At 38.5% G+C, this 18,688-nt stretch overlaps 1 protein-coding gene across 2 annotated transcripts; it reads right to left on the minus strand.

Moving 5' to 3' along the window:
- Positions 1 to 1,720: 1,720 nt before the first annotated feature.
- Positions 1,721 to 16,972, minus strand: ephx2 (epoxide hydrolase 2, cytoplasmic). Of its 2 annotated transcripts, none has more exons than XM_030786107.1 (20): positions 16,881 to 16,972; positions 16,522 to 16,636; positions 16,262 to 16,343; positions 15,853 to 16,009; positions 15,309 to 15,499; positions 14,827 to 14,949; positions 14,336 to 14,404; positions 14,062 to 14,157; positions 13,127 to 13,205; positions 12,299 to 12,333; positions 12,172 to 12,198; positions 8,933 to 9,018; positions 8,666 to 8,777; positions 8,496 to 8,570; positions 6,694 to 6,736; positions 6,090 to 6,192; positions 5,533 to 5,602; positions 4,890 to 4,970; positions 4,708 to 4,766; positions 1,721 to 2,070 (listed from the first exon to the last, which is right to left on the minus strand). In XM_030786107.1, the coding sequence occupies exons 2-20, from the start codon at positions 16,617 to 16,619 to the stop codon at positions 1,992 to 1,994; spliced, it is 1,665 nt and encodes a 554-aa protein (XP_030641967.1). In that variant the 5' UTR covers positions 16,620 to 16,636; positions 16,881 to 16,972; the 3' UTR covers positions 1,721 to 1,991. The 2 variants fall into 2 exon arrangements, with proteins under 2 accessions (XP_030641967.1, XP_030641958.1); XM_030786098.1 differs by having other exon boundaries at positions 16,522 to 16,639.
- Between the last annotated feature and the right edge of the window lie 1,716 nt (positions 16,973 to 18,688).

Below are 18,688 nucleotides of genomic sequence, written 5' to 3' on the forward strand. Positions count from 1 at the left end.
CTGCCAATGCAACAACTGCAGGATAATGAGGAAACGGCTGTCAGGTTGTGTTTTCAGGTACTGGTAAGATATTTTCCTTAATACTTTGAATCAAATTAAAGGGAGCTTATTTCAGGGCCACAAATGATTTGCCTAACTCTTTCACAGGTGTTTACTATCAGTCATAAACACACAACGGGCACTTCTACCACAATCTACCAAGACCAGGCAGTTACAATCAATCAGTTCAAATAAATATCCAGAGGGGAAGTTACTGCATTTTTTTGATTAATGTAGAAGGTCAGATTTATGAATCTACCAACACCATAAAGCTCACCTACCATATTTACTGTGCATTCATCTCTGTTCTATGGACATCACTGTACTGTCAAGTCTAAAGCACTGCCTCCTCTACACTGCATGTTGAGTGTGGGAACAGTTTTTGGTGGTTTCAAATTGACCAGACCAGACCAGAACTATTTCCCATGTTACATGAGAATTTGTGCTTAACAGTCTCACTTAGATATAGTTGTGGAGGCAGAAAGCTTTGTGACACTATTTCTACTGCCACTGCTGAAAACAATTAGGTCCACAAATGTCGAGAAAAAAAAATGAATAGGTACATTTCTTAATGAGTTTCCTGATTAATAGACAGTTTCTGGACCATCATGGGGGGGGGGGGGGGGGGGGGGGGGGTTGAATTAACAAGGGAAAGATGGATGGAGGCACAAACATGGGAATGCTAAGGCCATTAGCACTGACCTGAGGATAAATAGAGCTTTTTAAAAAATCAATGAGTATAGTTAATATTTTAAGCAATAGATTGATCACTGATAACCTTCACTGTTTAGAAGGCCCTTGCATGTCAAACTGCCTTTATATCTAAGTAACAGTTTTTCAATCAGAAACCAAAAAGGAAAAATACTATCATCCACCCTCTTGCTTCTTGCTTCCTTCCTTCTCATTAATCCAAACACTGAAATAAAAACAACGTGTAGTGCATGTAGTACTGCGATTACTTGTTCTCTCAAATCTTAAAATATTTTCTGAATACTTCATAATAAAAACTGTTTTTTTCATTTGATCTTTGAGTAAATACATTTAACATTCACCTTTCGCCAAAAATAAAGATTTGCAAATGCATCTATATAATATGACCTGGTTGTATCGGGTGGTCTTACGAGTGCCCTCCAAAAACAATGACAGCTTCCTGACAGCCAATCGCTGAATGACTCTTCCCCTGCTCCTCCATGACCCCATCATCTCTGTGTGCTTTAATTGCATTCTGAAATGACCACATGTTCTTAACAGAGGAGACAGTGTCATGGAGCTCTCTTAACCTGGCTCTGCCCTCAGCTGCCTACACTTCCTTTCTTGATTAAAACCTACAGTCTCAAGTCACAGCAATCAAGCCTCTTCTGCAAAGTGATCTCCAGTATGGTTCTAAACTTGGTTTTCTATGTGCATAATCAAAGCAAACCCTCAGAAGATAGCAGGCAGCTTCTCCACTACAATGTCATTAAATTTGCATTCATTACTAGGGTGAAGAAAAAAAACGACAAAACATTGCAGTTAAACTAAGCAGATAAAATTATGAATGATTAAAAAATTTTGTCAGGACTAAAATATGTGCATTGCACGCAATGACATTTCCATACATGTTGGTGTATTTTCTTCACTACAAAGCACAGGACTTGTCGGATTCTGCGCGATGCATTGATTTCAAAGGAAACAGCAAGGCTGAAATATTTGAATGCAACTTTAATAGAGCAAAACAGTTATTCTGCATAATGACAAAGATTTTAGAAAAATTTAAGGAAAAAGCCTCATACATTCGGTATTAAGTGCAGAAAGTTAGCCAAACATGAGAGTTAGCCAAACATGAAAAAGCCAAACATTAAACTGGACATGATACAAATGCTATATTTTGTCAGCTTTTTATGTTCACTGTTGTAATGGAATGCGTAGAAGTCATTCACTTTATTGCATAGCTGTGCTGATGGAAATTATCTTCATAACTTTGGAGGAATAGGAGATTTCTGGTGAATCTCCTTCAGCCAAGCGATGAGGATTTTATTCAGTTCTGCAGGCCTGATTATTGAAGAAATAGGAACACCACAACAAAACAACACATTATATGAACTGTCTCTGAAAAATGAAACTTGTCAACGTCATTTTTTTTTTTAACTTGTTCAATGAGTTATGCTGGACTTACAGTATTATGGTCATTTTAAGACATTTAGAAAAACTTACAACAAAAGGATTTTTTTTTTGCCTTTGTCCTCTCCTAAGAGCCATTCCATTATCCCATCTATCAATTTCAGTTAGTCATTGCACTGGCTGATGGGGTCACTAGGCTACCCCGTGTGTAATTTTTTCAATGTGAGAACAGTGCTTTTTTTGACAGGTTCACAGACTGAGTCTCGAGCTCATTGATCACCCTGACGACTGAGACTGAGGGTTAGAGTGGGGGTTGTTTAAGGGTCAGTGGCCACTATAAAAATTTATTGCCATGGAGGTCATTGCTATCCTGATTTAAGGTCAGCTGATTAAAGAGAATGGTGAAATCGTGGCCTGGTCACTGTCACTCCAATAGGACCCGTAATATAACAAGAATTAACCAAAGTCATAATGCAGACTCAGAAATCCTATACAACAGTTTTTTTTCTTTTCATAGTGAACCCCTGTGGAAAATCATCTTCATTTGCCCCCACCCTGATGAACCACTGACGATTCATAAAGGGTATTGATAATTTCTTATCTGTAATTTTAGAACTTGAGGCAACAGCAATGAAAATTATATGTCAGATACAGTCTGCCTACACATGCTTAAAGAGTAAGCAATGTATTTATGTCTAAAACAAGCATAAAGCTCTTGATTTACTATTATGAGGACTGCAACTATTATTGTTGTTACTGTTGACTAAAATGAATGCAACACAAAACATATCTTTCATCTACCTCACTGAAAAGCATGAAAGATTCAAGTTTCAAAACTGTTTTGTGAATTACATGTCAGGAGGTGAGGATGTGCCATCAGATGTGTCACTTAGACCTTGGCAAAGACTGATGACCCTGCCTTTCACACGACATAAATGTGGCCCGATTCCAGTCACCACCACCTCCATGTGATCATCATAGCTCACTAGACTGAGAAGTTGATTCTCACACCCACATTATTATATCTTCACAGCATTTCTGCTTAAATTATCACTAATGCTGGCAGGGACATCCAGTAGACAAAAAAAGGCATGCTGATGCATAGGAAATAATTTTTTTTTTGACTATTTTTCAACTGTCTCTTAACTGAAGGCATATTTAGGATCCGTATAAGATACAGCATATACATTTTTGTTTGATAATGTATAACAGCTGCTTATAATAATTAAAAAAAAATGTTACTCACAAACTTACCTACTTATTTTTGATATTATTCAAAAAGAGAAAAACAACAGATGGCCAAGTGGGTGTTTGAAATGTTCAACGGGCATCTTTTACTCCTTGTCTACATTTCAGCAAAAAGGCATTCCCTTTTCCGTATGATAACGGTGAAATGCCTTCTGGGCTGACTGGTTTGACCTTGAGCTAAGCTGGGTCACTCTTTCATTGTCACTGATGTTAAATGTCGTTCATGTGACTGGTTGCTTCACTGTAGAGCGGGGAAACGCTCACTATCATTACATCTGTCTTGATCCAGCTTAATTGTGGAAAACATGGAATGTATGCTTCCCTTTTAAATCAATTGTGCAAAAGAAAGTTAATGAGAGACTGAAATAATGAGCAAATGGGTAAACACATGCAATTGTGTTTTTGTATCATCCGATATATTTTCGTCCTAACATTGTGCACTGTAAAATCAGTTAACAGTATTTGAGAATATCATCTCAATACCTAGCAAAGGTTACTAACTCATTGCTGAACTTTTGTTTGCAAAAAACTTAAATTAGAAGAGCTTGATTCAGTTGAGAATGTGTAAAGTTTCCAAGAAAACTTAAATTTTAGATTTTAATACTGAGCCTTTTCACACCTACTGAGTAACTGTGAACACTATTCTGAACATACAAAGAGAGTTTTCGTGTAATGGAAAGAGGAACAAACAGAGGAGCCATCTCATATTTGAAGTTAAAAATTAATAATGGGATTGCATATGCAGTCTGAAGTCCTGGCTGAAAATTTTTAGATTGTAAACTGCAATCTAAATATGGACAAGACAGCATTTTCACGTTCTAAACATGACAAGCTTGAAGAGCTGTTTAGCGTCCATATATGTTGATATGTACAAGGGAGAGATTCAGGAGGTCTTTTCTGCCCATAGTTGTTAGAATTTTCAATAGCAAAATAAGACAAGAACACACAATTTTTCTTTTTTACCTTTTGCACTCTCCCCACCCCCCCTACTGTGTATAGTGCACACCGGGTGGTATTTTGTACATTATATAGTAGCATTTATTGTATGGTGTCTATTTATTTATCTCATCTTATCTTATATCAAGATTATCCATTGGTTGTCTGACTAACTTCACGTCAGAGTCCTGCAGAGTAACATAGGAAACAAACAAACAACTGCTGCAATCAAATTCTCAGTTTTAGTTTGTCCCTCTAGGATTTTTGCTGATGAATAGAGCACTGATGACCAGCACTTTCCATAATCTATTAGTTTCTCACACTCACTAGGTCCAGATATTGGCCACTAGATTGAATACTTCTCTTATCTGGTTTTAACATTACCTGTCCATTTGAGTCCAGTGTCCACACTCCTCAATGTGCTCTTTTTTTAAGTTGGGGATCTGTAATTTGAAGAGAAAATGTGAAAATTACGTTCAGCATAATGTTTTGATACGAAGTGAAACTAAAGTAGATTTTATTTTCATTTCATTGCAGAGAGACCGGGGGTCCTAATATAGCCTCACCGCTTCCTCCATGCCTTTGGTGAAGGCTGGCAGAAGCACAGGGTCTTTCCCAGCTGTGACCATAAGAGCCGGCATTGTTATCTGCCAAAGGTAAAGAGAAACATTATAGTTAGCAGAATCCAAAACAGTGCAGATCCCACAGGACACAGGTGGAAAATGATTTTAAGATACAGAAATTGCCAATTGCTATAGTTACACAATTGAAAAGAAAACACTGCAGAGTACGAAGTATCTAAAACACATTAAAACAGGCATAACACACACAGTATTTATGGGTAGAGTAATTTATCAGTAATTTGATTTATTAGTGTAATTTAATTTATCAGTGTAATTTAATTTATCAGAGTAATTTATCAGTGAATTACTAAATACCACTATAAAAAAATACAAAATCAATGTTTCACATTGTCTAAATGAAGATGTGAAAGGAAGAGACTGAGTGTATGTCCCCCTTGCTTTTAGCCACTCATGATCAGATGTTAGTGAGCATGTATCTGGGACCATCTGCTGTGTGCAGCTTGCATGATAACACCGCGTGGGTTTGCTGTAAATCAGGGGTACAAGTGTGTTTATGACAGTAACAGGGTTACACCCTGGTGATTTCCGCAAGCGCTCATCTATGGAGGACCTGGGGGATACTTACAGGATCTCTTGGTCTTGAACACATCCAACGCCAGTTCCTCTCCACGTTTCGGTACCAGTTTAGAGGGCCCCTAACACATAAATAGTCTCTCAGCATACATACATTATCATACAGCAAAAACATGTGCATGTACAACTAGTGCTGAGAAGCAATGTTGATCAGCAAATAACTACTGACACTTAATCTGAAAAAAAATGCAGAGTACACAACAAAAATGATGTATTTTGGACATTATTGTGGAAGAAGTACATATAAGTGAAAAGATCATTGACTGAAGAAAGCTTTGTAACAATGATGATATTGTGCTATGTTAGGCCAAGTAGTTTTGCAAAGATATATTTATTTCAAACACAAGGTTTGAAAAAAGTTTGATGTTTATAACTTAGAAGAAAACTATGCAAAAGAAAGTTAAAATCAAGTTTAATCAAGTTTAACTAGCTGGAGCCCTCTTTTTGACATCTTGAAAATGAGAGTACTTAAAAAAAATGTATACAATAAACTGACCCAAAAAAAAAACTGAAATAAAATCTATGGCTGTCTGTCCATTCTCACAGTACCTGAATCCACTCTTTTTGAACTGCTGAACATAATATTTCAGCGCTGCCTCACTCAGGATGACACTTCTGGGAACATCTTCTGTTACGTCCACAAAGAGGCCGCCTGATAACCACAACATCATCAGAAAAAAAAGCACTTTATCAGTGGCAGATGGTGAGGCCTCCAAAGAGACCTTCATGAATACTGATCTTTTAAAGAGCTACGGAACAAGCATGTGTTTATGGCACAGTGGAGACTATAATTTTATCTTCTTAACTCTTCATGTTTAATTCCTGATCCATGTCTTGGAAGTATACACTCCCTCAAATTCTATGAACTTTGTTGTAAGGAACGATGTTTGTGTTTTCTGAAACTGTCTCATAACTTACGACATCAACATTTATGACATTGCACAGACGAATGAAACCTCTGTAATGTTATCACAGATGTCAAGAACCAGAGTCACTCTGACAACTCAGAGCCCCTCTTCCAACACCACGCATTACAAATACAAGATAAGGCTGAAACAGTCAACATATATCGACGCACAAAATAGTAAAATAATAATTCAAATAATAAAACAATTAAAATAATATCTTCTTGCTTCACAGCTTATTTTCTTACCTCTTTTACAAACTCCAGATGTTTTCAAAGCTGGGAACTTATCCTACCCAGACAGAACAAAATAATACAGGTTGTTTTCAGCCAATATGTATTTATATTTCAGCATTGTCTCAGAACAGTTTTACAATTAGAGAGCTGACCAGTAAAAATGTGTTTTCAACAATATAGATCCACACTGTAAGATGACTATTTTATGACCGTAAAATATTTTATTTCCTTTTATTATCCTTATTTATCTATTCCTTACTACAGACAACATAGTGGATATTTGACTCAGCTTATCAGATCTAGGAAGCCATACCAAAACACCAACAATTATTCTGGAGTATTCTCTAAAGTCTATAAAAAAAATAACTTCCTGAATTTCCTCTCATCTGTGTCTCTCCTTGAGTGACTGAGAAAACCAAACAAATCAACGTTTGCATCACCTTTGCCCTATTAATTACACTTTTCCACTTTCAGGTTCAGAGACAACACTGATTATGCAACCACTGGCATTTAGGGGTTCTGTGTGTGTGTGTGTGTGTGGAGGGGCATAATAATTAGCTGGGCTCAAGCCCCAGAGAATACACAGGCAGTGCTCCAGCCACTGGTGATTTCCCCCGCCTAACAGGGGAGACCATGAAGATAAAAGGCTGCCTTTAGGACAGTCAGCCTGCCTCAGGCTGCCAGCCTCAGGCCCACGCAGTCATTAAACTGCTACTCTGCCATCTTAGCCCTGCTGACTGATGGCCGGGCCGTGCAGTTGTTACTCATTAAAGTTTCAGATGGAGATCCTTTCCATGGCCTTTATTACTATTCCAGGTCAACCAGTCATGGGATTTAGGACAGAACTTCTGAACTCCATAAACTTTGATTATGGATGGTAGCGGTAAGCCGGGCTAATATTGTCGGTCCTGGTATGGCAAAGTTCAAATGCAGAATCGCAGTCTACATTCTCCTTATATACTCTGACACTGCTGTTAACCTGACACTGGTTTTAATCAATGGGAAGGTTACGAAGCTTATTAATAACAGCTCTCAGGGACTGAATACTTCTTTGATTTTCGACTTCAATTTCCCTGGGCTATTTTGAGAGAGGTACGAACGAGACTGCAGGGCAAATCTGTATTTTGTCCAATTTATAGACAAAGTGCAGAGACAGCAAAAAATCATTGGAGATAGCACTTCTCTGACTTAATGAAATTTAGTGCTGCTTTTTTCGTTTTTTTTTTTCTTTTAATTGACACCTCACTTGAACCCTCACAAACAGAGTAATCTAATTCACCTCAGTGAAAGGCTCTGAATTAAAACTCACCTTTGGGTGTGCCAGCCCATCACTATATTATCAGTCTATACGCAGCTATTCCTAAATCTACGGTCTGTCTAAGAACTGCAAGCTTTGTCCTTGCCCACTTAATTGAGCTGACCAGTCAGGGACATTTTAATGGAAGAGTGATCTGAAACCATCCATCAGACTGCTCATTCTATAAACGGACTTTACTTGAAAATAATATCAGCATATTCATCTATCTATGATTGTACAGTATACACATATACTGTAAATTGTTTCAAATGTGAGTGTCATGACAATATTACTGAAGCAATGTTTTGCGAGATATAAAAGATCAGCCCTGGAATTTATGAATAAGTATGTTTCTTTCCATAATTATTAGGAAGCTGACAGATTTACAGCAATACACTGGCAAAGATGTGTTTTTGTTTGTTTTGTTTTTTATTGTAAACGCTACGGTATAGTATAGGGAAATAGAATATACAAAGCTGTCAAGCTGTCTCAAACCATGAATCTCCTTAGGACTCACCTTCTCATCACTTCCATTGAACATAAGCTTGAAAGTCCTTTCCAGGTCCTTCTCCAGCTCGGCCTCTGCTACACCCTGGCCAGAAAAAGGGATGCAAGCCATACGTTTGTACACACTTTTCTTCACAGTTCAAAGAGTTAACTTATTATCAGTCAACTAAAGTCTCTCACAGGCTCTTGGAAGTAGATCTGGTAGTCGAAGATTGGCAAGGCCTTGAGTTTCAGCATGGGGTCAGAGGTCCGATCAAGAGGGAACAGTGGAGTGTTGAGAGAAACAACAGCCCTGTGGAACAAGCAGACCAAAAGGACATGAAATGGAGGTCACTGCATCCCTTCCCTCATTTTGAGCTAGTCAACTAAAGACTTGGGCAACATCTGAAATAGACTAATACAGTTCTGACAACACAGAAAATGAATAATGGGCAAGAGAGCCCATACCTCACTCTCTCTGGGTGGTATAAGGCCATGTTCCAAACCAGAACACCACCCCAGTCATGACCCACCAGAGTCACTTGTGGAATGCCCTGAGGAATGAACAGAAGGACTGATTACAAATCCCTGATAATGGCTGAATACACAAAACCCAGCTCTATAGAATTAACGGTCAAATGATCAATAAGGAGGGACAGGCCACAAACTGACCAGAAACCATCATCTCTACTCAGCCATCTACTTACTGTATTGAACCCTGTGAGTGATGTTAAGGCACTTCTTGCTTGTTAGTATCTGGTATCTTGTTAGTATCTGGTATCTGATGTCATTACTGCTGGTATGATTACTGGTTTACTGCTGTTACCACTATCACAACCACTAACTGAGCCCATACCTACTGCGTTTCAGCTAGATAAGCGTTTATAAATATACCTCTCATCTGCTCTTGAACCTTGTTATGACATACTTCAGTTACCCAAATGCATTAATGTCATTTTGTCAAAAAAATGACTGAGTTCAAATAGGGCTTAATCCACTTTCTTACTACCAACATGTAGTACTGGTTACATTCTAAAGAGGTAAAGGGAGATGAAGTCAAATGTACATGCTGCAAAACTTGACATCAGGTGGAGGACAACAACAAAACAGTAGGTGCTTTTGTTTTTGCTGTCAATTGTCATCCTTTTTTCCCCCCATTAAGTCTCTCATGTACTTGATGAGGCTGTCAATTACTACAGTTAATTAGAGGCTAATGAGCTCCATCATTTGTTTGCTCCTTATTGACTGTGTGGAAATCACATCAAATCAAATTGTGCCTTGCCCAGGCTGGGGGAACGCTCAAAGCTAGATACTCACCAGTGGCTACTGTGCTTTTCATACTGATTATTGTAAGAGACCGTTCAAAATAAAGATCTTATTCTATTATTCTCAAATTATGTTATTTTAGTTTTAGTATAGCAATGGATGTTAAGAAACAATACAAATAAACAAAAATAAAACAAAGAACTTTTAAAACGCATGCAGTAATACACAACATAATCCTCCTCAGTCAGCTCTGGAGTAGCAAGATGTATTGCAGAAGAATGGTATCTCGTCTGTTCAGTGCAAACAATATTCTCTGATCCACACATATGATCAGACATGCGTGATGAATGACATATCACTGCACCTTACTGATGAAGAGTGGAGTACGATTTAAAGAGGAAGGACGCACCCTTTCTTTAGCTCAAACCCGGCGTCGTCTGGCCAAAAGCATGACGCAATTAGTTCATTCAGTATCACATGGGCCAAAATTTCACAGATCACTGGGCTCATTCAAACAGAATAGTCTCTAACTGCCTATCAGACTAAACTTGATTATAGAGCACCATCAGTTACATCAAGCTCAAGAACAGAAAAAAAAAACTGTGTGAGTTCTTTTAAAAGGATACTTCCTCTCATTTCTTTATAAATGTACATGCAGATGCAATCTTTCTCAATGCTTTAGATGGTGTAATATTAAATGTGGTGCATTTAGCCACACATGTAGATTTTCACATTCAGTATTAGCAGAAGTAGAGCCATGAAGGCAATCAACCACATTAAGAAAACAGAAGTGTGGGTTAGACAAGTGCCTATGCAAATAGATAATGGAAATGAAAATAAATGGAAATACATACTGAAATGAAAATAAATACTGGGTGAAAATAAGAGGGACTGTTGTCTCTTCATTTAATAACAGTAATCTGTATAGGCACATAGTGACCCTCTTGCAGTAACAGACCTTTTTTTCTTTCACTGCAGTGCACGGGTATTAAAGTACCACTCAGAACTAGAACTTTCCACTTTTTTGTTCTCACAGTCCCCAGTGTTAATTGTCAGTGCCGAGAAGTGAGTCAGCTAAATCTGCCCTGACAGTTCTTGCTCTTTGATTCAGTGTTTAAATGTCTGGCTCTTCTGACAAGAGGCCAACATGTATCCACTGGGAAGCCAGTAAGAATGAGCCTCTCTTCAACTAGAGTAAAGTTCATCCCCATTGTCCCATGCCTCTTCAACCTCCGTTAAGAAAAAATTTAAAGGGATTTTTTTTTTTGATAAATTACCAGTGTTGTATAAAGTACCCGGCAGCCATTATCCAGTAAAAGTAAAGATACTGCTCTGGAAAATGACTCAAGTAAAAGTTAAAGCAACTCATGAAAAAACTACTGGAGTGGAAGCTTTAAAGTATCTGATATTACATGTATTTAAGCATCAAAAGTACAAGTAAATGACATAACAATGAAAAAGCAGAAGGACCCTTCCTTGTTTTTTTTTTAAATATGTTTTATGCATGGTCAAAACAGTCTCTTACAAACTGTTAAAAAAAAACAAAAAAATCTAGTCCTCCCTCTTCTTTGTGCCAATCACACACTAGATGCTGACGGTCAATTAATTTATTCCTTTTTTAATTCTTTGGCGAATTAACATGAATATCTAGGAGTCAAGTATGGGTGAAATAACTCGATATTTGCCAAAGACATTAGGTAATATAGTGATCCAAACATGACACTGATACTGGCCTGGGCTGAAATGAGGCTGGGGCATACTCAAACCACCCTTGGACTGTGAGCTGGTAATAACCATGGTAACCCTGAGGACACTAATCTACTTTGTAGGAGTGGTTAATTTAGCTGAATGATATACTGAATGAAGCACTGTGCATGTTTGCTATTTCACACAGATTTTATACTGCAGTAAGTAACAAAGATGTCTGGGGAAAAATATCAGAGTAAAAGTAGTCATTTACTTTTGAAAATGTAGAGAGGTAAAATTGAAAGTCGACAGAAACTTTTATACTTGAATAGGATAAATACTGGTAATATTTCCTAAAAATATCTACTTAAGCACAGTAGTGGAAATCTTTCTACCTTGTAACTGTACACCACTGTAAATTACAGTATGCTCAGCCAAAGGATTGTATGTCACAAGGTATGTTTTTGACACCATGCATAAATCTGCATTAAATGGGCCAGTATCAGTGCTTTACTATGAGTTACTGGACCAGCATCCAGTCTGAGACTAAAATATGCTGCTAATGATTGTACTTACCCTGATATGTTCTGTGAAGTACAAACACAGAACCTCAAATGATGTACATGAGAAATGCAACTTTTCTGTATTTGAACAGTGACTGAAGAACAGTGACCGAAGAAAACATCTTTTTTTAGAAATTGGGCCACACAGAACACAAGAGATGCGTGTATTACATCAATGAGCAAAATACATACCATTTTGTCCAAAAATGTCACCAGGTCCTTCAAAATGGAAAAGAAAGATACATCAATAATCATTCTGAGTTTCTGTTTTAAGTATATACACTTGTGCACACAAGCTATGGGTTGGCACATCACTCACCTTGCAAATCTGCTCTTGAGAATACTCCTCAATTTCTGTACAGAAAAGTGGAAGTAAAATCAGAATTCAGCAGCGTAGCAATTCACACTCTGCAGTATCTCTGTCATGCAAGTCACTGAGGTGAGAGAATTCCAGCTGAACATTCTTTGAGCGAAGACAGACAGACAGCTTTAAGGCCACCTGGAAAGCACTTCCGAATATCTATGGTAATGACAGAGTACTGTTATCATTTGCCTTCCATGTATGGGGTTTGAATAATGATGGAACAAGGAAAAAAATGTATTCCCTGAGGCAAACGTTTAATTCATTTAAAATGTTGTAGTGGCCCATAAATTTATAGTTTGAGATTATACATTTCTGAAATGTACAATAAATACAAAGGTACAGAGGTACAAATTCTTAATCAAGACCTTCTTCACTGTGTGCCTTAAACACTCACAATTAACATTAAGTTTTGGACACTCTCACAAACAAAGGGAAGATAATGCGTGCTCAGGATCTGCATCAGGATTAAAGTGTCCCTAAAAGACTCAGACTTGCTTCTACATCAAAGCCTCTTATGATCTGGGACTCAGTAGATGCTGATCAGGAAAGATCAAAGTGAATGACAAGGCCCTGGTGACAGTAAGTTTATTTCCTGTCTGGTCATGACTACAGGAAAATCTTAAGTACCTTCATTAAAGTGTATATTCGCAGAGCTAATGAAAGAGTACTCTTCAACTTGTAATATCAAATACAAAGCGTCTGTTCAGTAAAGTTAAAAGTTTTGAGGAGAGAAAGAGACAGAAAGACCAAGAATGAAATAAAACCAACATGTAATCAACTAACCTGGTGGAGCAGAGGAGTCACCGTAACCCTTCAGGTCAGGAGCTAGAACCCTAAACCCCTCCTTGGCAAGAGCTGGAATCTGAGGACAAGTCAGGGCAGGTCACTGGAATATACTCCACAACAGGCCTCTCATATTTTATTTCAACACTGAGACTCCACAAACATGCTTTTCAAATTCATATTTCAACATCAAATTTGATATTCTAAGACCATACCACTAACATTAAAACATTGGATGAGCATAGTGAACAAAACTGTCTCAAGACACAGATTAGAACATCAGTAACAGCCAATCTTCCTCGCAAGTCACTTATAGCCAGCTGCTAACTCTAAGTCTACCCTAGGTTTAGAGGCCTAGAAGTCAGCTGAACATCTAAGTCCTCCAAGTCTAGCAGACAAATGTTACTGCAAGGTAAGCAATTTTTTCTCGTTGGCTAGCTGTTATTTTCATCATTATTATAGCTTCTGTTGTATCCATTGAGGTGGGTTATTATTTACCATTCAATTTCAACTAAAGTGATCTGCTCAGTTAGCCAACTTACATGACATTTATCATTTTAAAGGGAAATTCACCTATCTTCCAACTGTTCTCTTTTTTAGCCCCTTTTCACGCAATTTTGGAGGGTCCAATTCCCTGTACTATAGTAAGTCCCAACCATGACACAAACCCTGTGTAAGGTCTGAGAAGTGTGAGGACTAATGCATGCATCCTCCAAATAAATGAAAAGTCAGGTTTTGTTTATTTTTGCTTGCCAGTTTTCAAGCATTTCCTCTGGAACACAGCTAATGTGGAGGCCCATGCTATTTCCCCTAGATTCACCTAGGTATATATCTGTCAATATAGTCTTTCTTTAACTTAGAACTCGACAACCAAATACAGATCAATGGATCCTGCAAGGTACTTGTCCACAGAGCAGGGGTTTGTGTGTAATAACCTGGTATCTCCAAGAGAACCAAATCTCAGGGAATCCATGGCACAGCAGAACAGGGGGTCCATCCCCCATTTCCACGTAGTGGGTCTTCACCCCAGGCTAAAAGACAAGACAAAGACTATTTCAATCACTCTGCTGCTAAGCAACAGTATTCTGAAACATAACCATTGTTGTGTATAATGTCACTTACAAAAATAGACTTAAACAGGAAACACTGCATACTCATATTCGGAAAACTGCTGACATTATTAAAAGATGTGCGAACATTGCAACGGACCTTGATAGTGACCAACCCATGAGTTACATCTTCAGGGGAGCAGGAAAAGGGGAATCTCTCATCCAAAACCTACAGTGGACACCAGCAGTCAATGTCAATGAGCACATGCAACTAACGGTATTTATGGAAGGTTTTAATACAACTAGGGGTGTGTACAATACACTTCTTGAAAACTCTTCCTCTTTTAAGGAGCCATAGAATGGGTTTTGCAACCTGTCTTATTTGCATGGAAGTCTTGATTGCAAAAATATCACGCAAAATCATTGCAAAATGAAGCTCTGTAAACAATACAAGCTAAAAAACAGAACAGCACCACAAATTCTGAAACAAACTGAAGTTTGACTGCCTCCCAGGAGGCAAATTCTCTGATTCACAGAAAGACTTGAACTTAAAAAAAATCAGACACAAACATATCAGTAAAGACACAGTCCAAAGTCACCATATTCATTATTATGCTGGAATTTGATTGATTTTTTTTTGGAGCTATATACCTCGACTCCTGTAAGTTCCTGTAACTGCTTCAGAGCACCTGTGATGTCACCAACAAGAACACCAGTCATCCCCAGTTTCTCCGCCTCTTTCACACTCTCCTCAGAAACATCAAACAACACTGCCTGCAAGAGACATTTTACATGAATGAATGACTCCCTGCTTCCTCATAATTTTTCCAGTGGTTTTTCAGGAACTAAATATGCCCTGGCAAAACTAAGGCTAGGAAAATATTACAAATTGGTGCAATGTCTAATGGTCATTATGAACACTAAAAATTGTGTTTGCTTTGTGTATTTCCCGTTGCTTAAGTATCTGGCTATCTACCACTGAAATGGTAATATGGACATATTTCATATATCAACAGAGAGCAACTTCTGAATGCCAATAACAATTGTACAGACATTGTTGTACTTTATACCATAACTCAGAGCCTAATTGTTTCCACTGTGTGCTTACTGGAACACTAGGCTGACCCTCTCACCTGCTCTGGTGCCACACTGAGCTTCTCAAGGGCAGCAGTGAAAAATTCAGGCTCAGGGACCCTGCTTCCAACACGGCAAGACTCTAAAACCAAGTCAAAATGTTGGGCTAACACAGACATAATCTTGGCAGTGCTGCTTCGGTGATCTGTGTCATCAACCCAGATATTAGCCAGGACACAAGTAGTGATGCCTTTGGGACAAGCACAAAAAGGCATATTAGAGAAAAATATCCACATGCTTTTGAACACTACAATTAGTCAGTGTTGAAACAATGTTACTCTAAATAAATCTATGTGTTCACTTTGCTTTTCACAACATTGTTTCTAATGATAATACTGTGATGCTTTTTATGCAGGAAGTCATGTTTCAAGTTTTCTTATTTTTCCCTGTTCATCTGCATGTCTGTGCATGTCTTGTAACAGGCCCCAGCCCCAGACGATGTATGCTATTTCTCGTAAAGTTCCTTGGAAAGTGGTGTTTTGACATACTGCAGTGTTTGGTCTGATTTAATCTCCACCAGTCCTGAGTTTCTGAGAAACATACCATGGCGTCTGAGTATGCTGACAGCATTGAGCACAGGCTTGATGAACTCAGCGCCTCTAATCACATCGAAAAGGGCCGGGACTGAGAATTGAGAAGGCAGAGACACACCCTGACTCGCTGCTTCCTTCTGACATGCAGTCAATAGATCGGGAAAGATCTGCAATTTGAACAGAAGCCTGAGGACTGATGACCACAAACGTGCACTAATGTCGACAAAAGACTATAAACGATCGAACCAACGAGAAATGCACAACTGAGAAATGTCTTATGCGATTATTATGCGATAGCGTGGGTGTCACACAGTAGCACCAGGATCGGTCAGCGACCTGTCCGTTTAAGAGGTATCATTTACAATCATCAACAAGCATGACCATACAAAGAAGCAAGTAAGACGTGATGCATGCCTCACCTGAGCGAGAGCAACCTTTCCCCTCTCAGCGCTGATGAGGCCATTGCCGTTACCCTTTAACACAGCGTTTGATATGACATCTCTAGACCAAAGTGCATTGGACCAAAGTTAGCTTATAGCATAAACATAATTAATTACATTTAACATCTATTTGTTTCTTTCTGTTTACTCGTACCGTTAGCTACATGGACTATGCAGTGCTGAGATATCAAGAATACAATAACCTGGCGAGATGTCGAAACAGGATCAAGTCCACTTACTTTTGAATCCCAAGCGATTTTTCAAAATTTTCAATCGATTGGCGTAGATGGGGGCTTATGACACCACCCCAGAGACTGAAGACTACTGCTTTCTTCATTGCCGTTCAGCTTCGAACTACTGGCCATCCGGAATTGGGTCACAAAACAAGTCCAATAAATTCAGTGACAGGCAAGCATTACTGTACATCTTACAATAAAAACAATAAATATTAATGAACTTATCGAGATGAAAAATTATGAAAGCTGAGTTAGATGGTCGAAAATGTAAATTGCGAGAAGTTAGTCGGACCTCCAGTGAATCCGTTTTACTGTGGGTCAAACAATAGTTCAGACAAGAGTAAAGTTCCGAAGGCACCTACCCTGTTTAGACAAACTATCAGCGATAAACTGAAGATCAACTTTTTAGATTCACTTTTTAGTTTCCCTTGGGTTGTTGAAAACCTTAACTATGACCTCAACACTGGGTAAAGTGCTAACAGACAAACGCGTGTTAAAGTAAGCACGCCCACTTCGTTGTTAACCCTAACGTGTCAAAGTTTATTTTTCCCATGTTACTTTCTTTTCATGGGAAAGTAGACGAAAGGTGTGTTTTATGGTCGGTTACATCTGTGACCAGTGGGATAACACAGTGCATCTAGGTATACACATACTTATACACATACATAGTTCTTGTTCTACCTAACTTTCCACTCTGCTCTTTCTTTTAATTTCACTTTGAGTCAAATTCTGGATATGTTGGATCCTGCAATATGTTTTGAATCAATTGACCCTTTCCAAAACATTTCAGTCATTTTGATTGTCTTTTTCCTTTTCATCAACTTTTCTTTTCTTCTTACTGTCCGTTGTACTGCTTCTCCTCACCCTTTATTGGCTTTTTTTTTTTATTGGCTTTTTCAGCCCAAGACTCTCAGACAGCAGTTAACTCCAACCAGAGGTGGGGATAGGGCTGGGGGATATGGCTAAAAACTCATATCTCGATATGCTTAGGAGAAATGGCGATATACGATACGATAAAAACCTTAGCAAAGTATAATGTTAAAGTATCAGTATTTGTTTGCAGGCAGTAACTTTTTAGCTTCTAGAGCTCGATTAAATGTATGGTAAGACTTATGTATGGCTCGCATGTTCTGCTTGACCACAAATCTGTGATGGAGGAGAAGCAGCATGTGATAATTTTGAAACTCATTCTACAGCACCTAGGCAGTGCCTGCTTCGCAAATTATTTACAGCCAGGAAGCTCGTACTTGGAGTCAATAGTTTTAAGTAAACTCTTGAACCCCTCCTTCTCCGTTGTGCTGACAGGACCATGTCCTTTGCCAAATGACATGCCACTGCAGCTGTTATTTCTTTCCACCTTTTCCCTCCGGAAACCAAACCATTTCCACACAACTAACACATGTGCACTGTTTTTAGGAATTAAATCTTCACCATTGGCTTCGTTTTCCTCCATTGTTTTCTGACTTATCAGTTATCACTGAGGAAGGCCTGAGTGTGGGAAAGTGGTGAAAATCGCTACAGCGACATACACCGACAATGATAGACAGGCGTGGTGACAGCGGTGTTAGTGTGCACGTGCGCACCAATTAGCGAGAGAGAGAGAGAGAGAGAGAGCTGCACCGTTCTTTCCTGTTAAAATGCATTCGGTTTAAAATGCATGTAGATGGTAACCTGCGCAGCCAATATTATGCATATTTGATATTACAAATATGGTAATTTCTTATATCTTCTTTAAAACGGTATTGAATATATCAATATTTTCAATATTCCACTTAGCCCTTTTGGGGGACATTACTGACACCTACTGATATTACTGACATCACTGACACCACTGACATTACAGATATTTCTGACATTACTGACATCTACTTACTTTACTGGTATTACTGACACCCCCTGATATTACTGACACCACTGATATTACTACTATTATTAATATTGCTGACACCTACTGACACTACTGACATTGCTGGCATCACTGACACCACTGATATTACTGACACCTACTGATATTGCTGACATTACTGACACCTACTGATAATATTGACACCACTGACATTACTGATATTGCTGGCACCGCTGATATTACTGACAGTTAATGACGGGGTACACAAGCTAGGTATGGCATAGAGACTGAGCTTTCATTTCAACTGAGCCTCCGCAAAACACA

Source organism: Chanos chanos, chromosome 1, assembly GCF_902362185.1.
Source record: "Chanos chanos chromosome 1, fChaCha1.1, whole genome shotgun sequence".
Taxonomy (NCBI): Eukaryota; Metazoa; Chordata; class Actinopteri; order Gonorynchiformes; family Chanidae; genus Chanos; species Chanos chanos.